This window comes from Onychostoma macrolepis, chromosome 09 (genome assembly GCF_012432095.1).
Source record: "Onychostoma macrolepis isolate SWU-2019 chromosome 09, ASM1243209v1, whole genome shotgun sequence".
NCBI lineage: Eukaryota > Metazoa > Chordata > Actinopteri > Cypriniformes > Cyprinidae > Onychostoma > Onychostoma macrolepis.
The window spans coordinates 13,761,270-13,779,819 of NC_081163.1; the positions used below are offsets into that span (position 1 = coordinate 13,761,270).

General features: G+C 37.3%; 1 protein-coding gene across 1 annotated transcript; it reads left to right on the forward strand.

Moving 5' to 3' along the window:
* The first annotated feature begins 1,626 nt into the window (after nucleotides 1-1,626).
* On the forward strand, nucleotides 1,627-11,203 carry hpxa (hemopexin a). The gene is made up of 10 exons (XM_058787913.1): nucleotides 1,627-1,755; nucleotides 7,773-7,801; nucleotides 7,929-8,051; nucleotides 8,227-8,384; nucleotides 8,487-8,640; nucleotides 8,755-8,967; nucleotides 9,071-9,172; nucleotides 10,091-10,215; nucleotides 10,344-10,491; nucleotides 10,598-11,203. Exons 1-10 carry the CDS (start codon nucleotides 1,694-1,696, stop codon nucleotides 10,825-10,827), a joined length of 1,344 nt encoding a protein of 447 aa, XP_058643896.1. The 5' UTR covers nucleotides 1,627-1,693; the 3' UTR covers nucleotides 10,828-11,203.
* The last annotated feature ends 7,347 nt before the right edge of the window (nucleotides 11,204-18,550 follow it).

Consider the following 18,550-nt stretch of genomic DNA (forward strand, 5'->3'; position numbering starts at 1 on the left):
AGAAATACATATTATGATTGTCTATGTTCATCACAGTTATACAGTTTTAGATTTATGTATACTTTTTGAAGCATGTACATGTCATGTTCAAGGTCACACTTATATAATTCATTAGGGCCAAAAATGTTTCTGTAATAATAATCATAATAATATGAATAAGAAAATGAATTTGGTCTTGCAGCAGTTTTTAATAATTATCTCGAAATCTTCCAAAATAATTAATTGTTCAAATGAAAATAAGTTAAATATGAATAATAACTAGATATTAAAATGGTTGTGTAAATAAATGACCAAGGAATAAATAAATAAAAAACATAGTGGTCTGGATGTAACCCTAAGATTCTTATATGTGCAGTTGCATTGCAGTTAATTTATAATGTTGTTGAAAACATATAGCCTTTATATTATAGGAAGGGGGTCACTCCTTCCACAAAAAGGGATCAGCATTTGGGGGTTCTGTGGCATTATAAAGTTTGAAAACTGATCAACTAAATAATATAAAATAACGTGATGTAACAGTTTGACAAGCAGTTTGAAGTATTTAATTTCTTTATTAATTTGAAGTCGGCAAGACACTCTTGCTTATATGTGCGTATTAGTGTGATTAGTGTACCTGCTTCCATGAGTATTTCAACAGAGCAAAACAGTCTGTTAATGATCACCATATCAAACTAAACTGCAGAGGTCAACACTTCGTATTGATTGTTTGATGTTATTTGGGAAAAGGTAACAACCCATTTCATTTGGGTTTTCTAGAAAATTCAGTCCTATACATGCACAAAGCAACAGAACAAACATGCATTTGTGCTCACGTCGACTTTTCATCATTTTTTTTATCAATAAATCTTCAGCAGTAAATTCTGTTTCTGCAAGCAATTGTTCACATCAGTACAAGAACTACAAGAGACAATTTATGCATGCTTTTCAATGCTAGGTTCTTTCAAATGCATACTTCAAATTCTACAAGAATTGTCCCAACAAATTGGAAGAATGGGCCAAAAAACTATAGAGCCTTTTGAATTATAATTTTTTTTAGTGACTGACCTATCTGATAGCTTCATCATTTTTACACCATATGCTTCATACATGAATGTGACTTTGTTTACAATGTTTAGAATTGTAAACTTATTTGGGGTTATGCATACGCCATGTTATTCAATTTTTGAACTATCAATTTTTAAAAAAATTGGAATTTGTTAATAAAGAAATAGAAGAAATAAAGTGCATGCAATTACTATATACAGCATAAAATGCTATGTACTCTTCTGTATATTCCTAAGTAAGAAAGTTTGCATGCTAGTGCATATATGAACTTTCATGCCAATGACTGCTGACCTGCAAGGGGTTTCTGATAATATTTCATAATACATGCCAAGTCTCATTACAACCATTATACATGGATCTTTGCATTGCTCAACTCATGTTACCTGTACCAACCCCAATACCCCACCAGAAAATTCCTTGTACCTTGACCAGCTTGTGGATGGGGGAGTCAGGGGAAGCGTGCAACGTGCGTACGTGTGTTGTTTAGTGTGAGCATGTAACTGAATGTCCCTTCCTACGCAAATGGGGGGCGTACGTGCCGTCTCCAGTGTGCTTGCAAGATAGTCTCTGGTGGAGGGTATAAATTGGGGACATCAGGTTGTGCTGTACCTTCTCCAGCTGAGCTCTGTCTCACCAGAGGACCCTGACCATGAGGCTCGTTCAAACACTCGCTCTGTGCCTGGCTCTCTCTTTGAGCCTCGTTGCTGCTTCGTGAGTACACACACAGACACACCTGTCAACACATAGTTTGTACAGGCTTAAAATTAATCATAATGTGTATAAAATAGCTATCGCACTGAAAAAATATGATACTAAATTTTTGAAGGTAAGTGGTTGCAAACAATTTATTTTAGCTACATTTACATAAAAAATGTTGAAAGTTAGTCAACTAAATTTATTTAAATGTAGCTAAAATAAATTGATTGCAACCACTTACCTTAAAAATGTTTGTAAATTCAATGAATCTTTTCCCCAGTGTTATAAGTGTATTACTTTAACATATCAGTAACAATGATTATTATTTATTTTTTTGCTAACATTTTTGCCTATTTGAAGTGGGTTTTTTGCACCAACATTTTGATTTCTTCACCTTTGAATGCTTGCTCTTTAACTTATTAAATTCTTGCATTTACTTTAAACAGTTTTACACTTACATTTACTCAGTTATAATATGCTTTTATCCATAGTTACTTACAAATGAGAAACATACTGTATCAAGCAATTTTTCATAAGAGCCAACCATTTTTTTTTTCAGTGGCCTATGCCACAAGGGCACGATTCAATAATAAGTTTGATTAATACAGTAGTATTACAATTTAAAAAAAAACAAAAAAAACAATTATCTCAGACACAGATATTACATACAGAGATTCGCTTTTGTTACAAATTTCCAGAATTGGAAAATGTCTTTTTTTTTTTTTCAAACAAATGACAAAATACATATTTCTATAAACAAATCGTTAAATGTAATGTACTGCATCCCAATTCGCCTACTTATACTATGCCCTAAAAGTATGTACTCTTTTTGTGAAGAGAAAGTACATACTTGTGAGTATGTAGCAGAATAGTATGCAAGCTTTGGGACATACTACTCATAGACATATAAATACCTAGACGCCTCATTGGCCGCTTCGGTCCGTTGCTGCGATACGTCAACACGTCCGCCATGTTTGTGAGGGCAAGACTGCCTTAAAAACAAATGGAGGTAAACGGGGGAGCTGCGGTTTTTTCGGGATAAAAACACGATAACGTTTACATTTATCAACCAATTTCAGTGGTTTGTGATCTACATGGAGTTAAAAATAACTCTGCCTCTAGTTATTCAGTTAGGCTTGGAAAATTAATAATTTTCTTAAGAAATTGTAAAAGCTCACACTCACACTCTTGTTGATTTGGTTGATTTTTTTCGGTTAACAATTCTAATATTGATGTAGTATAACTGTGACATATACTTGTAATGTAATTTTAATGTACTAAATGAAATTAAGTTTCTCTGTCTTCAACCCCAACATTTGAGCTTTTCTCGTGCTAGGTCAGAACACAGCTCGTTCCCTTTGAAATACTGAGGGGGGAAAAAATCGAAATAATACATCTTTAAGTACTAATAATTTACCATCATTGAGAAAATTTAATAAAACCAGCGAATACAAATCAAAAAGGGACACACTGGTAGTCTGCTTTCTATTTTCATAGCACTCTATAGGCTACAGATAAAAACTCTACAAGCAATAACAAATATAACTGATAATTCTTTATTGATCCAGTAAAACTTACAGTTACTAATATGCACTGATGCACAGTAAAAATATAGTAAAAGTGATATGTAACATTAAAATGTATATGTAGTACAAGTTGTAGTAAAGTGAATAATATTAAAAGCAAGTACAACAGCACAATAACATAACTGATATAATAGATTTATAATAGCACAAATTATATGTGTAATACAATAATAAATAAATGAATAACAATAGATAGCAAGTAGAATATGTAATATCAAGGGTGGAATAATGCAGAATAGTCAATAATGAAGAATAAATTAATAGTAAATTATAAATAATCGTGAAAAGTACAGTTTTATAATGGTATTTGTATAATAATTATTAAACAAAGACAACTAATGACAAGCAAAAAATTGTGGTCATGAATTCCAAATTGTTTAATTAATGAGCTCCTTGAGTATTTTATATATATATATATATATATATATATATATATATATATATTAATTGTGACAACAAAACCTGACTAATAAAGACTAATTCTCCACTGCTTCCCTCAAGATTTTCCTATATTTTCTAATGAGGTTTTTCAATGAATGAGTAAAATAATGTAAACAACTTGACAAAGCTTGACATTTTGCTCTACAATGCAAATTACACACATCCATGCAGAAAACACATTTTGAAGCAGTCGTTTATTTTTCAATATATGTTACTACATAGGAATGTTTGGGGTGTGAGTGTGTGCAGTTTACGTTGTACAACAAAATGTCAAAGTATAGTTATGTTTAACACAGACCAGATTATGACATGCCCCCCCCCCCCAAAAAAAACTTTCTATAAATCAAAATTAATAATCATTATTGCAATAATAAACAATGATTTTGTTATGATATTGCAGCTTCACTCACTAAGGAGTTCCTGTGTTTCTCATTTCTAGGCTATTTACATTATGCAGTTTTTGTGTAAATGCATATACAGTAGTACATGATCAGCATTAAACAGCCTGTGTAAATAATTTAAAATGCAGTCTATAGTATTGTGATTGACTGAAAAAACTGGTTATTTTTAAATATTTGACAAAAATAACAGAAACATTTAATAAGGTAATTATATTGTTATAAAAGTTACCCTTACAAAGGTTAAAAAATGCTCCTGGAAGTCTGTTCCGGGGAGAGAGAGTGGTTTGAATATGATCAGGGTCATTCTGGCCATTCATTCAGGGCTATTCTGGGTTTTAACGAGTACAAATACAACATTAGGCTGTGGAGGTGTAGCATAGTCTCTAGGAAATGCAGGAAACATGCTTTCTTCAGCTTTCCTTAAGGCTTGCTTTGTCCTGTTTGCAGTTGGCTAAAAAAGAAAAAAACAAATAATTTATATAATCAGTCCACAGTTTTATGATAAGCTATGAAATCCTTATAATCTAGTGATGATAAACTTGCTCTTTGTAAATGAGAAGTGAAATTAAAGAGAGATGCTTTAGCTCCATCCCTATCCTGACAGTCTGACACGGTCTTGTCAAAGTGCTCACTGTATATATTGTGCTCATAACACAATTTAGTTTATGATATGAACTACAATATAAGTTAAAACTTAATAAGAATTAATTTAAACTTTGATTTCTTATAAAGTCTCAGCTTTCACTGCTTACTTGCCATATCCCTAGCTATTAATAGTCTGACACTGGCTAATTAAGTTGTCGACATAATGCTAAAAATGACCAAAAAAACATCCAGAAACAAGTGTTCAGTCTTACCTGTGAAAGATAATACCCCGAGATCTGTTGTTATTAATGTGCGACGGTCTGTAGATGCCCAAGCTGCCGCTGAGTCAGGTATGTTTTCTTCTGTCCCGGTATGAGAGTTCTGGAGAGTTGCCCGCACCAATATGGCGGCGCCGTTGACGTGCGGTCGAGCGGCCAATGAGGCGTCTAGGTATTTATTATGTCTATGATACTACTTCATCATAGCTGCTTCTTTAACGGACGCTCTGTTGCTTAGTTACGTGCATCATGTAACTCAGTGGTTGCCAAACTGGGGGGCGCGGAGTTATGATAAGGGGGGCGCGGCAAGGCTAGTGTACATACAGTCAGCCGATATTTATAGGGATGCACCGAAATTTCAAAAGAGAAAAACGGTCCAATGAGCCGAAAATATCTGCCGCCGCGCCGCCCGGCAGTATTCAGCGCGCACTCTCTCTCTCACTCTCTCTCTAATCACTGCCGTCGTGACACTCTATGAATGTGCGCAAAGCAAAGTCCGCTCAAATAACGCGCCAACAGAAAATTTCTATGTATACTTTCTTGTATACTTTCTATGTAACATGCTGTAGTACAGCTGTACTGCACAACGGTGGTAAAATGACGCCCTCTCGTGACGCTATGCTCTGATAATAATAGCTTTGTAGGACTATAAAAAAAAGTTATATCCGATTCTGTTTAATAAAACTGAATAAAAGTAATATATTGATTGGCTATATTTTCTGTCCAATTTGATTGTGTTACTTTCAATAAACGTGGTTATTTTATTGGCTTGTGATTTTTAAATTCAGTATCATTAAAATTGAGTTAAATTTAAAAAGTCTTACAAAAATGACTTAATATTATTTAATAAAATAATAAATAATTATTACAAAGCAGTTTCGGTTTCGGCCAGTAATTTTCTTTTCGGTGCATCCCTAGATTTGTATGTAAAAATAAATGTTTTCAGGGTGATACAAGACCCCAGGGTGAAATTATCTTGGTAATTATGGCTTCTTGCCACATATGTAAATAAATGAGCAGAAAATATGAATTTCATCATATTTTATTACCTCAAGACGACTCGCAGTCCCCGCTGCAGCGGTCTGTTATCAGTTCTAGCGGTTGTTGTCGTTAAATAACAGACCACTAGATGGTGCAATTGATTAATCATAAATGAGAATTGCCGTTAGCCGAATAAAATTATGAATGAATGACGCATTCTGCTGTAACCATGGACAAGTTTTTGAAAAGACAACAAGTGCCAGGTAAACATAAAGTAGATGATGAATCTACTTCAAACATCACGGGCCTCATTTATATAGCGCGCGTACGCTCAGATTTGATCGTAGAGTGTGTGTGCGTTTAAATCCACGCCAGCGCTCATATTTATAAAGACGGTCTTTGACGTGGAAAAGTGCTTAGCGTCACGTCAGGGTCTGAGCAGACGTACGCACTTTTTATTGTCGGAGTAAATTATGATGATTGGTAATATTTTATATGTTAATGACATTAATTAGGAGTGGTTTACAAGGCAGAGAGCTGAAACCATTCAATTGCGTGCAAGTTGAAGATCATTTGCCATACATAGATTTCACATCTGAAAGAGACGCGTATGCGCGTTTTCTGTTCGTATGTTCATTTTATGAATCAAACGTACACATATTTGAGAAATGATCGTAAGATCAAATTTAGGATGGTTTCTGTGCAACATTTTATAAATGAGGCCCCACAACTACAACAAAGAGAAGAAAATATGATGAGGCATATCTGTATAATTCGATTTTTGTGCAGAGGCGAGTTTGAGAAAATCTGTTGAAAACAATGAATACTGTTACATAGTTAATAATAATAATAATAATAATAATAAATAAATGTTGAAGCTGCATGCTTTACTTTTAATGCTTCTACTCTAAAATGGACTAGTTTCTTATTTAGTTTTTTTATTTATTTATTTTTTCAGTAAGTTGTCACACTGAATTTGTGTTAATGAATTACAATCTTTCAAACAAATCCTCCTGGAGGTGTGTTTATGTGTATGTGTGTGTGTGTTTTTTTATTCTGCAAAAGGGGGGCCCGGCAGAAAAAGTTTGGGAACCACTGATGTAACTGTTTAATCTGCCCTGTCAATCATCTTGTCACAGTTAACATCATCCACATTTCGTTTAATTTGATTTCCTACAGAAACACATCGCGGGTCTTTCATGCCGAGAACTCTGCTCAACTCTGTTTGCATAATGATGCATTTAAACGTTAATGACCAAACGTTTATCATTATAATCATTATAAAAGTTCACAGTGTTGCTGCAGATGAAATATAACGTGGATAACATTGAATTAATATTTTTTAATCAGGTTAGACAGGTTAGAAAATAATCCCTTTCTCTACCTGTCCGTTGGTCGTGCATATCCGCCATGTTTGTAGTTTTTTTTTTTTTTTAACACGTTTTGTGCGTGTTTGTAGTTCTAATCGAATCCCCCGTGGGCAGAGTGTGCATCGATCTGCACTTCGAATTCTAACCGGAAGTAGTAAACCATCCGGGAATCTTTGGCATACTTTTTTAAACATACTATAATTTGGGACATACTAATTCTATTTTCGAATACTATTTAGGATGGATAGTTTGCGAATTGGGACGCAGCAATGGTCTAATAGCTGAAAATGTAACATTACAGACATACTACTATTTTGTTATAATTAGGGATATTGCAGTGTGTTGTAATCTGTAATTTTAACATCCACTTCATCTTTTTTGTGTGTTCAGCCATCATATGGAGGGTCATGCTCAAAAAGGTGGGTCTTGTAAATGGCTAAATCAAAACAATTTCTCTAAGTGGGCAGTAAATGAAAGCGATGTATTAGTATATTCTGATTCCATTAAGACACATATTTCATGATATAACGTTTTTTTCTTCTTCAGATGAACCTGAACCTGAAGGACATAAGCATGAATTGCACCATGGTGCTAAGCTTGACCGCTGTGAAGGAATGGAGTTTGACGCAGTTGCTGTGAACGAGGAAGGGTTTCCTTATTTCTTCAAGGGTGAGAGATGGTTGATCAGAGAAGTCAGACTTTTATCAGTGAGAAATAAATAAGTAGGCTAAATAATCTAAATATATATAATATAAAAATATAAACATTTTTATAGTGAATTTGTGATTACCTCATGACCTTATAGGTCTTTTATCTGACCTTTCTCTTTGATTTTTGACTGAAGGTGACCACCTGTTCAAGGGTTTCCATGGCAAGGCTGAGCTGTCTAATGAAACTTTCCCTGAGCTGGACGACCATCATCACCTGGGACATGTGGACGCTGCATTCCGCATGCACTCTGAAGACAGCCCAGACCACCATGACCACCAGTTCTTCTTCCTGGTAAGTTTAACATTCTCTTAAATGCAGTTTCTAATCCATTGTGATGCTTGCTTTATGTATCAGACATGTATCAGACAGGCTTCTTCTTTAACACCATTAAAGGACACCAAGGTCTTCAGCTACTACAAGCACAAGCTGGAGAAGGACTATCCCAAGGATATCTCTGAAATTTTCCCTGGAATTCCTGACCATTTGGATGCTGCAGTGGAGTGTCCCAAGCCAGACTGCACTGATGACACCGTAATCTTTTTCAAAGGTATTATAGGATATTGTGGTCTTTTTCTATCTGCAGAGGTTAAAACATGATGGAAATGTAATAAGAGTGTTGAGAGGTTTTGTTGTGTCTAAATATCTTCACAATCCACCAAAGGTGATGAGATCTATCACTTCAATATGAAGACCAAGAAGGTTGATGAGAAAGAATTCAAGAGCATGCCCAGCTGCACCGGAGCCTTCCGTTACATGAATCATTATTACTGCTTTCATGGTCATCAGTTCTCCAAGTTTGACCCAGTTACAGGAGAAGTCCATGGCAAATATCCAAAGGAGACCCGTGATTACTTCATGAGATGCCCACATTTTGGTAAGTGTAATAATGAACATGCAAGTGTGGAAAAGTTATACGGCTGGAGAAAGCAATTTAGCATTAGATAAAAACAAGAACTTGGAGTCTGGTATCTCTCTAGGAAAAAAGAGCACTGATGACCACATTGAGAGAGAACAGTGCAGCCGTGTGCACTTGGATGCTATTACATCTGATGACGATGGCAGCATATATGCTTTCAGAGGTGAGTTTCTATTGTTATTTCATCCAGACAGCATTATAGTGATATGAATTTTTTTTCAGTGACTCTTTCAGGTTATATCATTACACAGGTGGCATTTATAAGGGAGTCAATGCATCATTTATTCAAACGATTCCTTCAAAAATGCAGACCCTGCATCCCACTTCGCATGCTAACTGCCTTAATTAGTATTCAAGGCTACTATTTAGGGTGGCGTCATTGAATGCGAGTCATTGAATCATTCACTGAACCATTTGTGAGTCACTGATTCTTTTTCAGTGACTCTTTCAGGTTATATCATTACACAGGTGGCATTTATAAGGGAGTCAATGCATCATTTATTCAAACGATTCCTTCAAAAATGCAGACCCTGCATTTCAATTCACATTCTAACTGCCTTAAATAGTATTCAAGATCAGTACTCTTAAATAGGCTACTACTAAGGGTGGCGTCATTGAATGTGAGTCACTGAACCATTCATGAGTCATTGAATCATTCATTTAACTGATTTGTTGAAAACACAGATTCATACACAGATGCAATTTTTGCACCATGTGGCTGTAATGTTTGTTATGAACTGTTTTCATGGTCAGAACACAAACAGACAATGAAGCTGGCAATGTTGTGTCTAAAATGTAATATACTCAATATTAACTTCTTGTTTATTAAACTGTTGTATAAAAGCAAAACCACTTGCTAAAGTGGTACACAATCGCACTGCCTTTACAATGTCTGTGATGACATGCAGCCTACGGCAGAATCACAACCTTATATTCAAGGACAAAAGCTCTCTTGCCTGTGTGCTATTTCTTAAATATGTAAACTAATATACAATAGCAAGTCACTAATTTAACAAATGCAATTTCAGAAGGTTCACTGATACAATCATCTGTAAAACAAATCCCTTTTTCTCTTCCCCAGGGCACCACTTCCTCAGTATAACTGGTGATAAGTTTCATTCAGACACAATTGAGAGTGCTTTCAAAGAGTTGCACAGTGAAGTGGATGCAGTCTTCTCTTATGAAGGCCATCTCTACATGATCAAGGTTCATTTGTGCAGCAAATGACTTTCACAAGGCTTTATAATATTAAGTGTCTCTTAAACTATTGTACTGTACTCAATGAAGTGAAAATGTCTGCATTCATCTTCTCATATGTTCTGTTCCATGTGCAGGACAATGAGGTGTTTGTGTACAAAGTTGGAGAGCCACACACACACCTGGAAGGTTACCCCAAACCCCTGAAGGAGGTCCTGGGAATTGAGGGTCCCGTAGATGCTGCCTTTGTGTGCGCAGACAATCACATTGCTCATGTCATCAAAGGTATAAGCATTGGCATGCTTGTTCTGTAAAATACTGTAGATTATCTATTCTCATTACAAGCGTTTGTCATCTAGTGACAGAAAGCTTACTGTCTTTTCTACTATAGGTCAAACAGTTTATGATGTTGACTTGAAAGCCACCCCACGTGCACCTGTGAAGGAAGGAACTATATCACACTTTAAAAAGATTGATGCTGCAATGTGTGGACCCAAGGGTGTGACGGTTGTGATCGATAACCATTACTACCAATATGCAACTCCCATGATTATGATGATGGGCAGAATCATGCCTGAACAGCGCAAGGTATCTCAGGAGCTGTTTGGCTGTGACCACTAGAGGGAGGCGTACAGAAAAGGAGAGGAGGAACTGCTGTGCAAGTGATCTAGTCTGTACAGACTGTGTCTCTTAAAATAGCCACAGTAACTGCACTGACTAGGATTTTCAAGCCGTAACATATCCACTTTTCTTTAACTTTTGTCAAACCTGATCTCAAATTCCTACCTCTGAAGTTCTGCTTGAATATTTTATCCCACCATAAACATGTCAACATATAAAAGCAATCCTGGCTTTTGCTGCCATTACACCGTCTGCTGACTCATATTTGCGTCTATTACCACCAAACGTTTTTTTTAAGCTCCATCAATATGAAAGACTTAAATATTTCACCTTGGTCTATATACTCTGTGGTTAATAAATAATCTTATATCATTTTCATTTGTCTGTTTGTTGTGGTCCTAAAGTGTGCACATATGAGGGATGTAAACATACACCAAATTAGTGCAAACAAAGCCAAGTTGTGGTCTGTTTGGCTTATGATTCATCCTCCGCTCTCCCTTGTTTTATGATATTGTATCCCTGTCAGACACAACAATGACAGTTTTAGTGTTTAAGACAGGCAAAACTCTCTCAAACACACAGGTATTGCCTGGTACGCCTTTCATTATGAGGACTTTCCATAGGCGTAATGGCGTAATATTTAACCACGCCCGTCAACATTCTCACAGAACACCTTCTGCATGGAGACAACTGGATGGTCTCATAATGTAGGGGTAGAAACCTAAACCATGAATATATTTACATTTGAGATATATTTAAGAATGCACTTGTTCTGGTTTATTACACGCCTTTAATGTCAAGTATGGTTAAACTAGTCAAAACTAGTTCTTTGTTCATATACTATCTTAATTCCTTAACCTATAAAATAACCTATATGATATAGCCTACTTATAGCAATGGGATGTAATTGAAAGTTATTAAATATCTAAATGACTTTTTTATGATTAGTCGTTGCCCCTCACATTCACGTGTCTTGATTAGAGTCCGTCTCTTATGTCGACTGCACAGTAAACTTAAAATAAATGGAATACTTTAATTTTGTACGAATACAACATTAGAAAGAAGCAAGCAATGCAATCATTCAATTAGTCACAAAGCGATACAAAGCAATAAACAGTAGAGAATATTTGATAGGTCTAGTTTTTCGTGATTATGTCTCATATCCTTAGGAATGTAACTTGTACACGTAACTTCCCAGATAGCAAAAATCATTTGGGCCAGATCTGGTCCAGACCCATCGGACGGTCGGACCAGATCCGTGTAACGGACTCGGGCCGGTGTCTTTTGGCACAACGGGCCAATACCGGCATGGATCCGGTTTAAGATAAGTTGTATAAATAAGTTGTATACATATCTAAAATTCAAACACAATTTGTTTATTTGTACAGTGCTTTTCACAATACATATTCCAATGCAGCTTTACAGAAAATGCATTTAAAAAGAGTATTGCATTTAAAAGTTACAAATAAAAAGAGTAATGTCCATATGCCACAGTATTTGTACAGTTCCCGGATAATACAAATCATACAAGTAGATAATGACCATTTAAGTAGAAGTGATAAATACCTTTAAAGCAATGATTACAAGCATCTTACCCAGACAGCAAGGAGTGTCGGCCCAGATCCGGCCCACAACTGGCCCGCATGGATTTCATACGGGCCAGATGTGGGCTGGATCTGGGCCAGAACTATGTTGCTGTCTGGGTACATAATACATAATTAAATACCTTTTTTTTTTCTTAAGGTATAATACGAAGGTCTTAGACAAAAAAAAGTTAAAAGAAATGATTTAGATGTACAGACAATTACTGTCCTGAACACTATTAAAACAATATTCATATTAAAACAATTGAATTACTACACAAAACATGTTTTACTACACTACATCTTTTCTTTTGATAATTTTTGCATCAAAAACAAAATTAAAGTTAATTTAAAACACTACCCCAAGTAGTACAAGTCTCTACTTCTAGTGCTTACTGTACATAATATTCAACGAGCTTAAAACAGTGCTACACAATGAGAATGAGAAGAATCTGAATAATTACCACAGGGAAATTTTATATCACAGGGAAAGGTCTTACAAATGTGTGTCACCATTGTGGTTCTAGTTGTTCGAGTCTTCTGCAATGCTGTTTTTGAGGTAAATGCGAGCCCTCCATCTGACTCCACAGCTTAGACAGTTCCCCCCTTTTCGTTGTCTCTAAAAAAAAAAAAAAGATTAAATATCTTTTTAATATTAACATATTAATATATAATGTTTTTTGTACATTGTCCCTGATAACTAATAATAATAATAATAATAATTAAATATATTATACACACACACATACATACAGTACATATATATACAAACACACACATAAGGTCAAAAGTTTACATACACCTTGCAGAATCTGCAAAATTTTAATAATTTTACCAAAATAAGAGGGATAAGACATTTACATATTGTCCACAAGAGAAAAAAATTGTTGAATTTATAAAAAAGACCCCGTTGTTTACATCCACTTGATTCTTAATACTGTGTTGTTCCCTGAATGATCCACAGCTGTGTGTTTTTGTTTAGTGATAGTTGCTCATGAGTCCCTTGTTTGTTCTGAACAGTTAAACTGTCTGCTGTTCTTCAGAAAAATCCTTCAGCTCCCACAAATGCTGTGCTTTTCCAGCATTTTTGTGTATTTTAACACTTTCCAGAAGTGACTGTATGATTTTGAGATCCATCTTTTCACACTGAGGACAACTGAGGGACTCATATGCAACTATTACAGAAGGTTTAAACGCTCACTGATGCTCCAGAAGAAAAAATAATGCATTAAGGGGTGAAAACTTTTTGAATTTGAACATCAGGGTAAATTGAGCTTATTTTGTCTTGTGGGAAACATGTAACCCAGACAGCAACATAGTGTTGGCCCAGATCCGGCCCACATCTGGCCCGCGTGAAATCCATGCAGGCCAGATGTGGGCCGGATCTGAGCCGACACTGCTTGTTGTCTGGGAAGTATCTTCTGTAGCTTCTGAAGGGCAGTACTAAATGAAAAAAATATTTAGGCAAAATAAGAAAAATGTACACCTTCATTCTGTTTAAAAGTTTTCACCCCCTTAATGTATCGTGTTTCCTTCTGGAGCATCAGTAAGCGTTTTTCACTTCCAGTTCTTGTTGATTATGTAATTATAAAATGATCGTACACAAAATTAATAGTAGTTATTATGATTGATGTGGTTTGGAATTGGTAAAAGTGCTTAAAAAAATGATCAGAATATTGAATCGCCTAATAATTATGCACGCACTGAATATGCTTTTCCACATCATAAATGTTATCCATGGTTAGCATTTTTTAATTTTCCTGTAATCGAGTAATTTTGTCCTGCTTTGTGTGTGACAAAGATAATGTTCATTCTACTTACTGCCCATAGGTGTAAAGTATAATAACTGATATAACAGAGAAGAAAAGCAAGGGGAAACTGTGCCACCTGTTTTATATATTAAAAAATACACAACTAATTGCATTTTACACAGATATGTTATGACATTTACATTTACATTTACATTTAGTCATTTAGCAGACGCTTTTATCCAAAGCGACTTACAATTGGGGAATACATCGAGCAATTAATCTTGAAGAGGCAATCAGACATACGAAGTGCTTGCAACACCAAGTCTCAGACATTGTTCAAATAAATACAAACTACCAAAGGAAGGAATAAGTAAAGATAATTTTTTTTTTTTTTTTAAGTTTAGGATGAAGTCAAGTGCTGTCGAAAGAGATGAGTTTTCAGTTGTTGCTTGAAGATTGACAGGGATCCAGCATTCGGACAGAGGTGGGAAGATCGTTCCACCAGCCAGGAATGGTGAATGAGAATGATCTAGAGAGTGATTTTGCGCCTCTCTGTGATGGTATCACGAGGCGTCGCTCACTAGCAGATCTCAGATTTCTGGAGGGGATGTAGTTTGTTAATAGAGAGTGCAAGTAAACGGGTGCTGAGCCAGTGGTTGTTCTATATGCAAGCATCAGTGTCTTGAACTTGATGCGAGCCGTGATTGGTAGCCAGTGCAGGGAGATAAAGAGAGGTGTAACATGGGCTCTTTTGGGCTCGTTGAAGACCAGTCGTGCCGCTGCATTCTGAATCATTTGTAGAGGTTTGACTGTATTAGACGGAAGTCCAGCCAGAAGAGCATTGCAATAGTCCAGCCTAGAAATGACAAGGGCCTGGACAAGAAGTTGTGCAGCATGCTCTGTCAGAAAGGGCCTGATCTTTCTGATGTTATATAGTGCAAACCTGCAAGATCGAGCAGTTTTGTAATGTGGTCTTTGAAGGTCAGCTGATCATCAAAGATTACACCAAGATTTCTGACCGAAGTTGATGGGGTTATTGTTGATGAACCTAACTGGATCGTGAAGTCATGCTGTAGAGTCGGAGTGGCAGGGAGGACAAGAAGCTCAGTCTTTGCCAGGTTGAGCTGCAGGTGATGTTCTTTCATCCATGCCGAGATGTCCGCCAGGCAACCTGAGATCCTTGCAGTTACCGTTGGATCATCTGGTTGAAAAGAGAGGTAGAGCTGTGTGTCATCAGCGTAGCAATGGTATGAGAATCCATGTGCCTGTATGATGGGACCCAGTGATGTAGTGTATGTGGAGAAGAGGAGGGTCCAAGAACTGATCCCTGAGGAACCCCAGTGACCAGTGTATGTGCTTTGGATACCTCACCTCCCAGGCCACCCTGAAAGACCTACCAGTGAGATAGGATTCAAACCAGCGAAGTGGAATGCCAGAGATGCCCAGTGATGAGAGGGTGGACAGGAGTATCTGATGATTGACAGTGTCAAAAGCGGCAGATAGGTCCAGCAGAATGAGGACTGATGATTTGGAATGGGCTTTTGCAATTCGCAGGGCTTCAGTGACCGAGAGAAGCGCAGTCTCAGTTGAATGGCCCCTCCTGAAACCTGACTGTTTAGCATCCAGTTTGTCGTTCTGTGAAAGAAACAGTGAGACTTGGTTGAAGACAACTCGTTCAAGTGTTTTCGCTATGAACGGAAGGAGAGAGACAGGTCTGTAGTTTTCTATAAGAGAAGTGTTTAATGTAGGTTTTTGAGCAGTGGGGTTACCGAGCCTGCTTGAGCATAATGGGGAAGTTACCTGTGAGTAGGGATGTGTTGATGATGTGTGAGTGCAGGTAAGAGTGTGGGTGAGATTGCTTGGAGAAGGTGTGAGGGATTGGGTCAAGAGGACATGTTGTAGGATGGTTGGAGAGGAGAAGCTTGGATACTTCAGCTTCAGTGAGTGGACAGAAAGAAAAGATGGGAGTTTTAGCAGTGGATGTGGTAGGGTGAGGGTCCTGTGTGCGTGGAGGTGAAAACTGACCACTGATTGATCTAGTTTTGTCTGTAAAGAAAGTGGCAAAGTCATCAGCTGTAATAGAGGTGGAGGGAGGAGGTGGAGGGGGACAGAGGAGGGAATTAAATGTTCTGAAGAGATTACGCATGTCTGGAGCGCTGTCGATCTTGTTGCGGAAATGTGAGGATTTGGCAGTGTGGACTTTAGCAGAGAAGGATGTGAGCATAGACTGGTACCTACTGAGGTCCGACAGATCGTTTGATTTGCGCCATTTTCTCTCTGCCGCTCTGAGTGTAGTCCGATGTTCACGAAGAACCTCGGATAACCAGGGGTTGGAAGGAGCAGCCCGTGCGGGCCTAGAGGAGAGAGGACAAATGTCGTCTAGACAAGAGGTTAAGGTAGAGCATAAAGTCTCAGTAGCTGCGTTTACATCCAGAGATGAGAAATGGGTGGGTGAAGGAAGAGAGGAGGATACCACAGAGGAAAGATGGGAAGGAGAAAGGGAGCGCAGGTTTCGTCTAAAAGTAACTGGTAGGGGGGTTGGTGGCACAGGAGAAGCAAAGTGTAATGTAAATGTAATGAAGAAATGGTCCGGTATGTAGCGGTTGTACCAGAATGTTATCTGCAGTACAATTGCGTGTAAATTAAGTCAAGTTGGTTGCCTGATTTGTGCGTGCTAGTAGTGGTAAGGCGTTTGAGATCAAACGAAGCTAGGAGTGCATGGAAGTCTGTAGCATAAGGCTTGTCTAGGTGAATGTTGAAATCACCAAAGACTAGGAGTGGAGTGCCATCCTCCACGAAAGAGGACAGCAGCCCGTCCAGCTCCTCTAGGAAGGTGGCTAGAATTTGGCTAGGGGGACGGTAAATGACCACGATCTGGAGTTTTATCGGAGCTGATACAGTAATGGCATGAGATTCAAATGAGTTGTAATTGCATAGGGAAGAGCGGGTTGAGTATTTCCAATTGTTAGAAATGAGCAGACCAGTGCCTCCACCCCGCCAACTTGCCGGGGTGTGAGAGAAAGAGAGATTAGTAGAGAGCAGCTGGGGTTGCTGAGTCTTCTGGACGAATCCAGGTCTCAGTCAAGCCCAAGATGCTGAGCGTGGATTTTAAAGAAAAAGCAGAAATGAAGTCAGCTTTGTTGACAGCTGACTGACAATTCCAGAGACCCACAGAGAAGGAAAGAGGTGTAGTGAAGGAGGTAGAGATAAGGCGCAGGTTAGCAGGATTACGTTGCCGTCTGCGTGGGACGTTAGAGCGTGGTTGAGAGAGAACCGGAATAGTTTGGAAACACATGATAGAGGTGGCAGGAAAGAGGATGGAAACGGAGAGTGTGTAAGGGAAGGGGGAAAAAAGAAAAGATACTTAAGTGTGTCGCTCGGAGTCGTTGCTCGGTTAAAGTTATGAATGTATTTGTTTCATTTAGTATTACAAAGCAAGGAAGGCAATGTTTAAGCCTTACACATAAGAGTCACAGTTTATTAACATGCTCCACTGTGGAAATTAGTGCATGTGACATCAGTGTCATATACACTTCCTTTAATCACCGACTTGAGATGAAAAAGGGTTTGTACCCAAATGAGACACAGACTATAGCATTGCTAGAGGACTATGATTGTTATAACAGGTATATTGTTCAGGATGAGTGTGAAGTTATTTGAAGGAGCATTTCTCCAGAAAGCTGCAAGCCTCAATCGGCCCTAACAAACAGTATGTTTTGAACAGCACAAGTTGTAACATTATCAGGCACTCATTATTATCAATACTCAATTATAAATTGTGGCATTCAAATAGCTTGAATAACTCAAATTCCACTGAAAACTAAAAAAAAAAAAGAAAGAAAAAAAATGGGACTCACCTTACTATTTGACAGTCCCGGCTCTCAGGTGGAACCTGAAATTGAAACAGATCGTTATATAGTGTTGCTGGACAATTTCTCAGTTAATTTACCCAATTAACATGGAGCATACCGTTAACAGAAATAAAAGCATATTTTGGCCAAGCTTTTATAAATAAAAATCAAACCAAACAATATAATGTAATACATGTATATCTCCTCAGTGCCCCTCTGTTTCTATCATTCAGTGTGCCTGAAAGCGTTCTGCCTGCTTATTCAAGGGGACTGGGCTCGACAAAAGTTTGGACACATTACTGTTTTTAATGTTCTTGAAATAAGTCTCTTATGCTCATTACTCCAGTCTTCAGTGTCACATGATTATTATTTGCTGTTCAAGAAACATTTCTGATTATTATCAGTTGAAAAACAGTTGTGCTCCTTAATATATGCAGAAACCATGATATACAACCATTCAAATGTTTGGTGTGTGTTAATAGAAATGACTTTTTATTTAGCAAATAGGCATTAAATTGATCAAAGTAAAAACATTTAT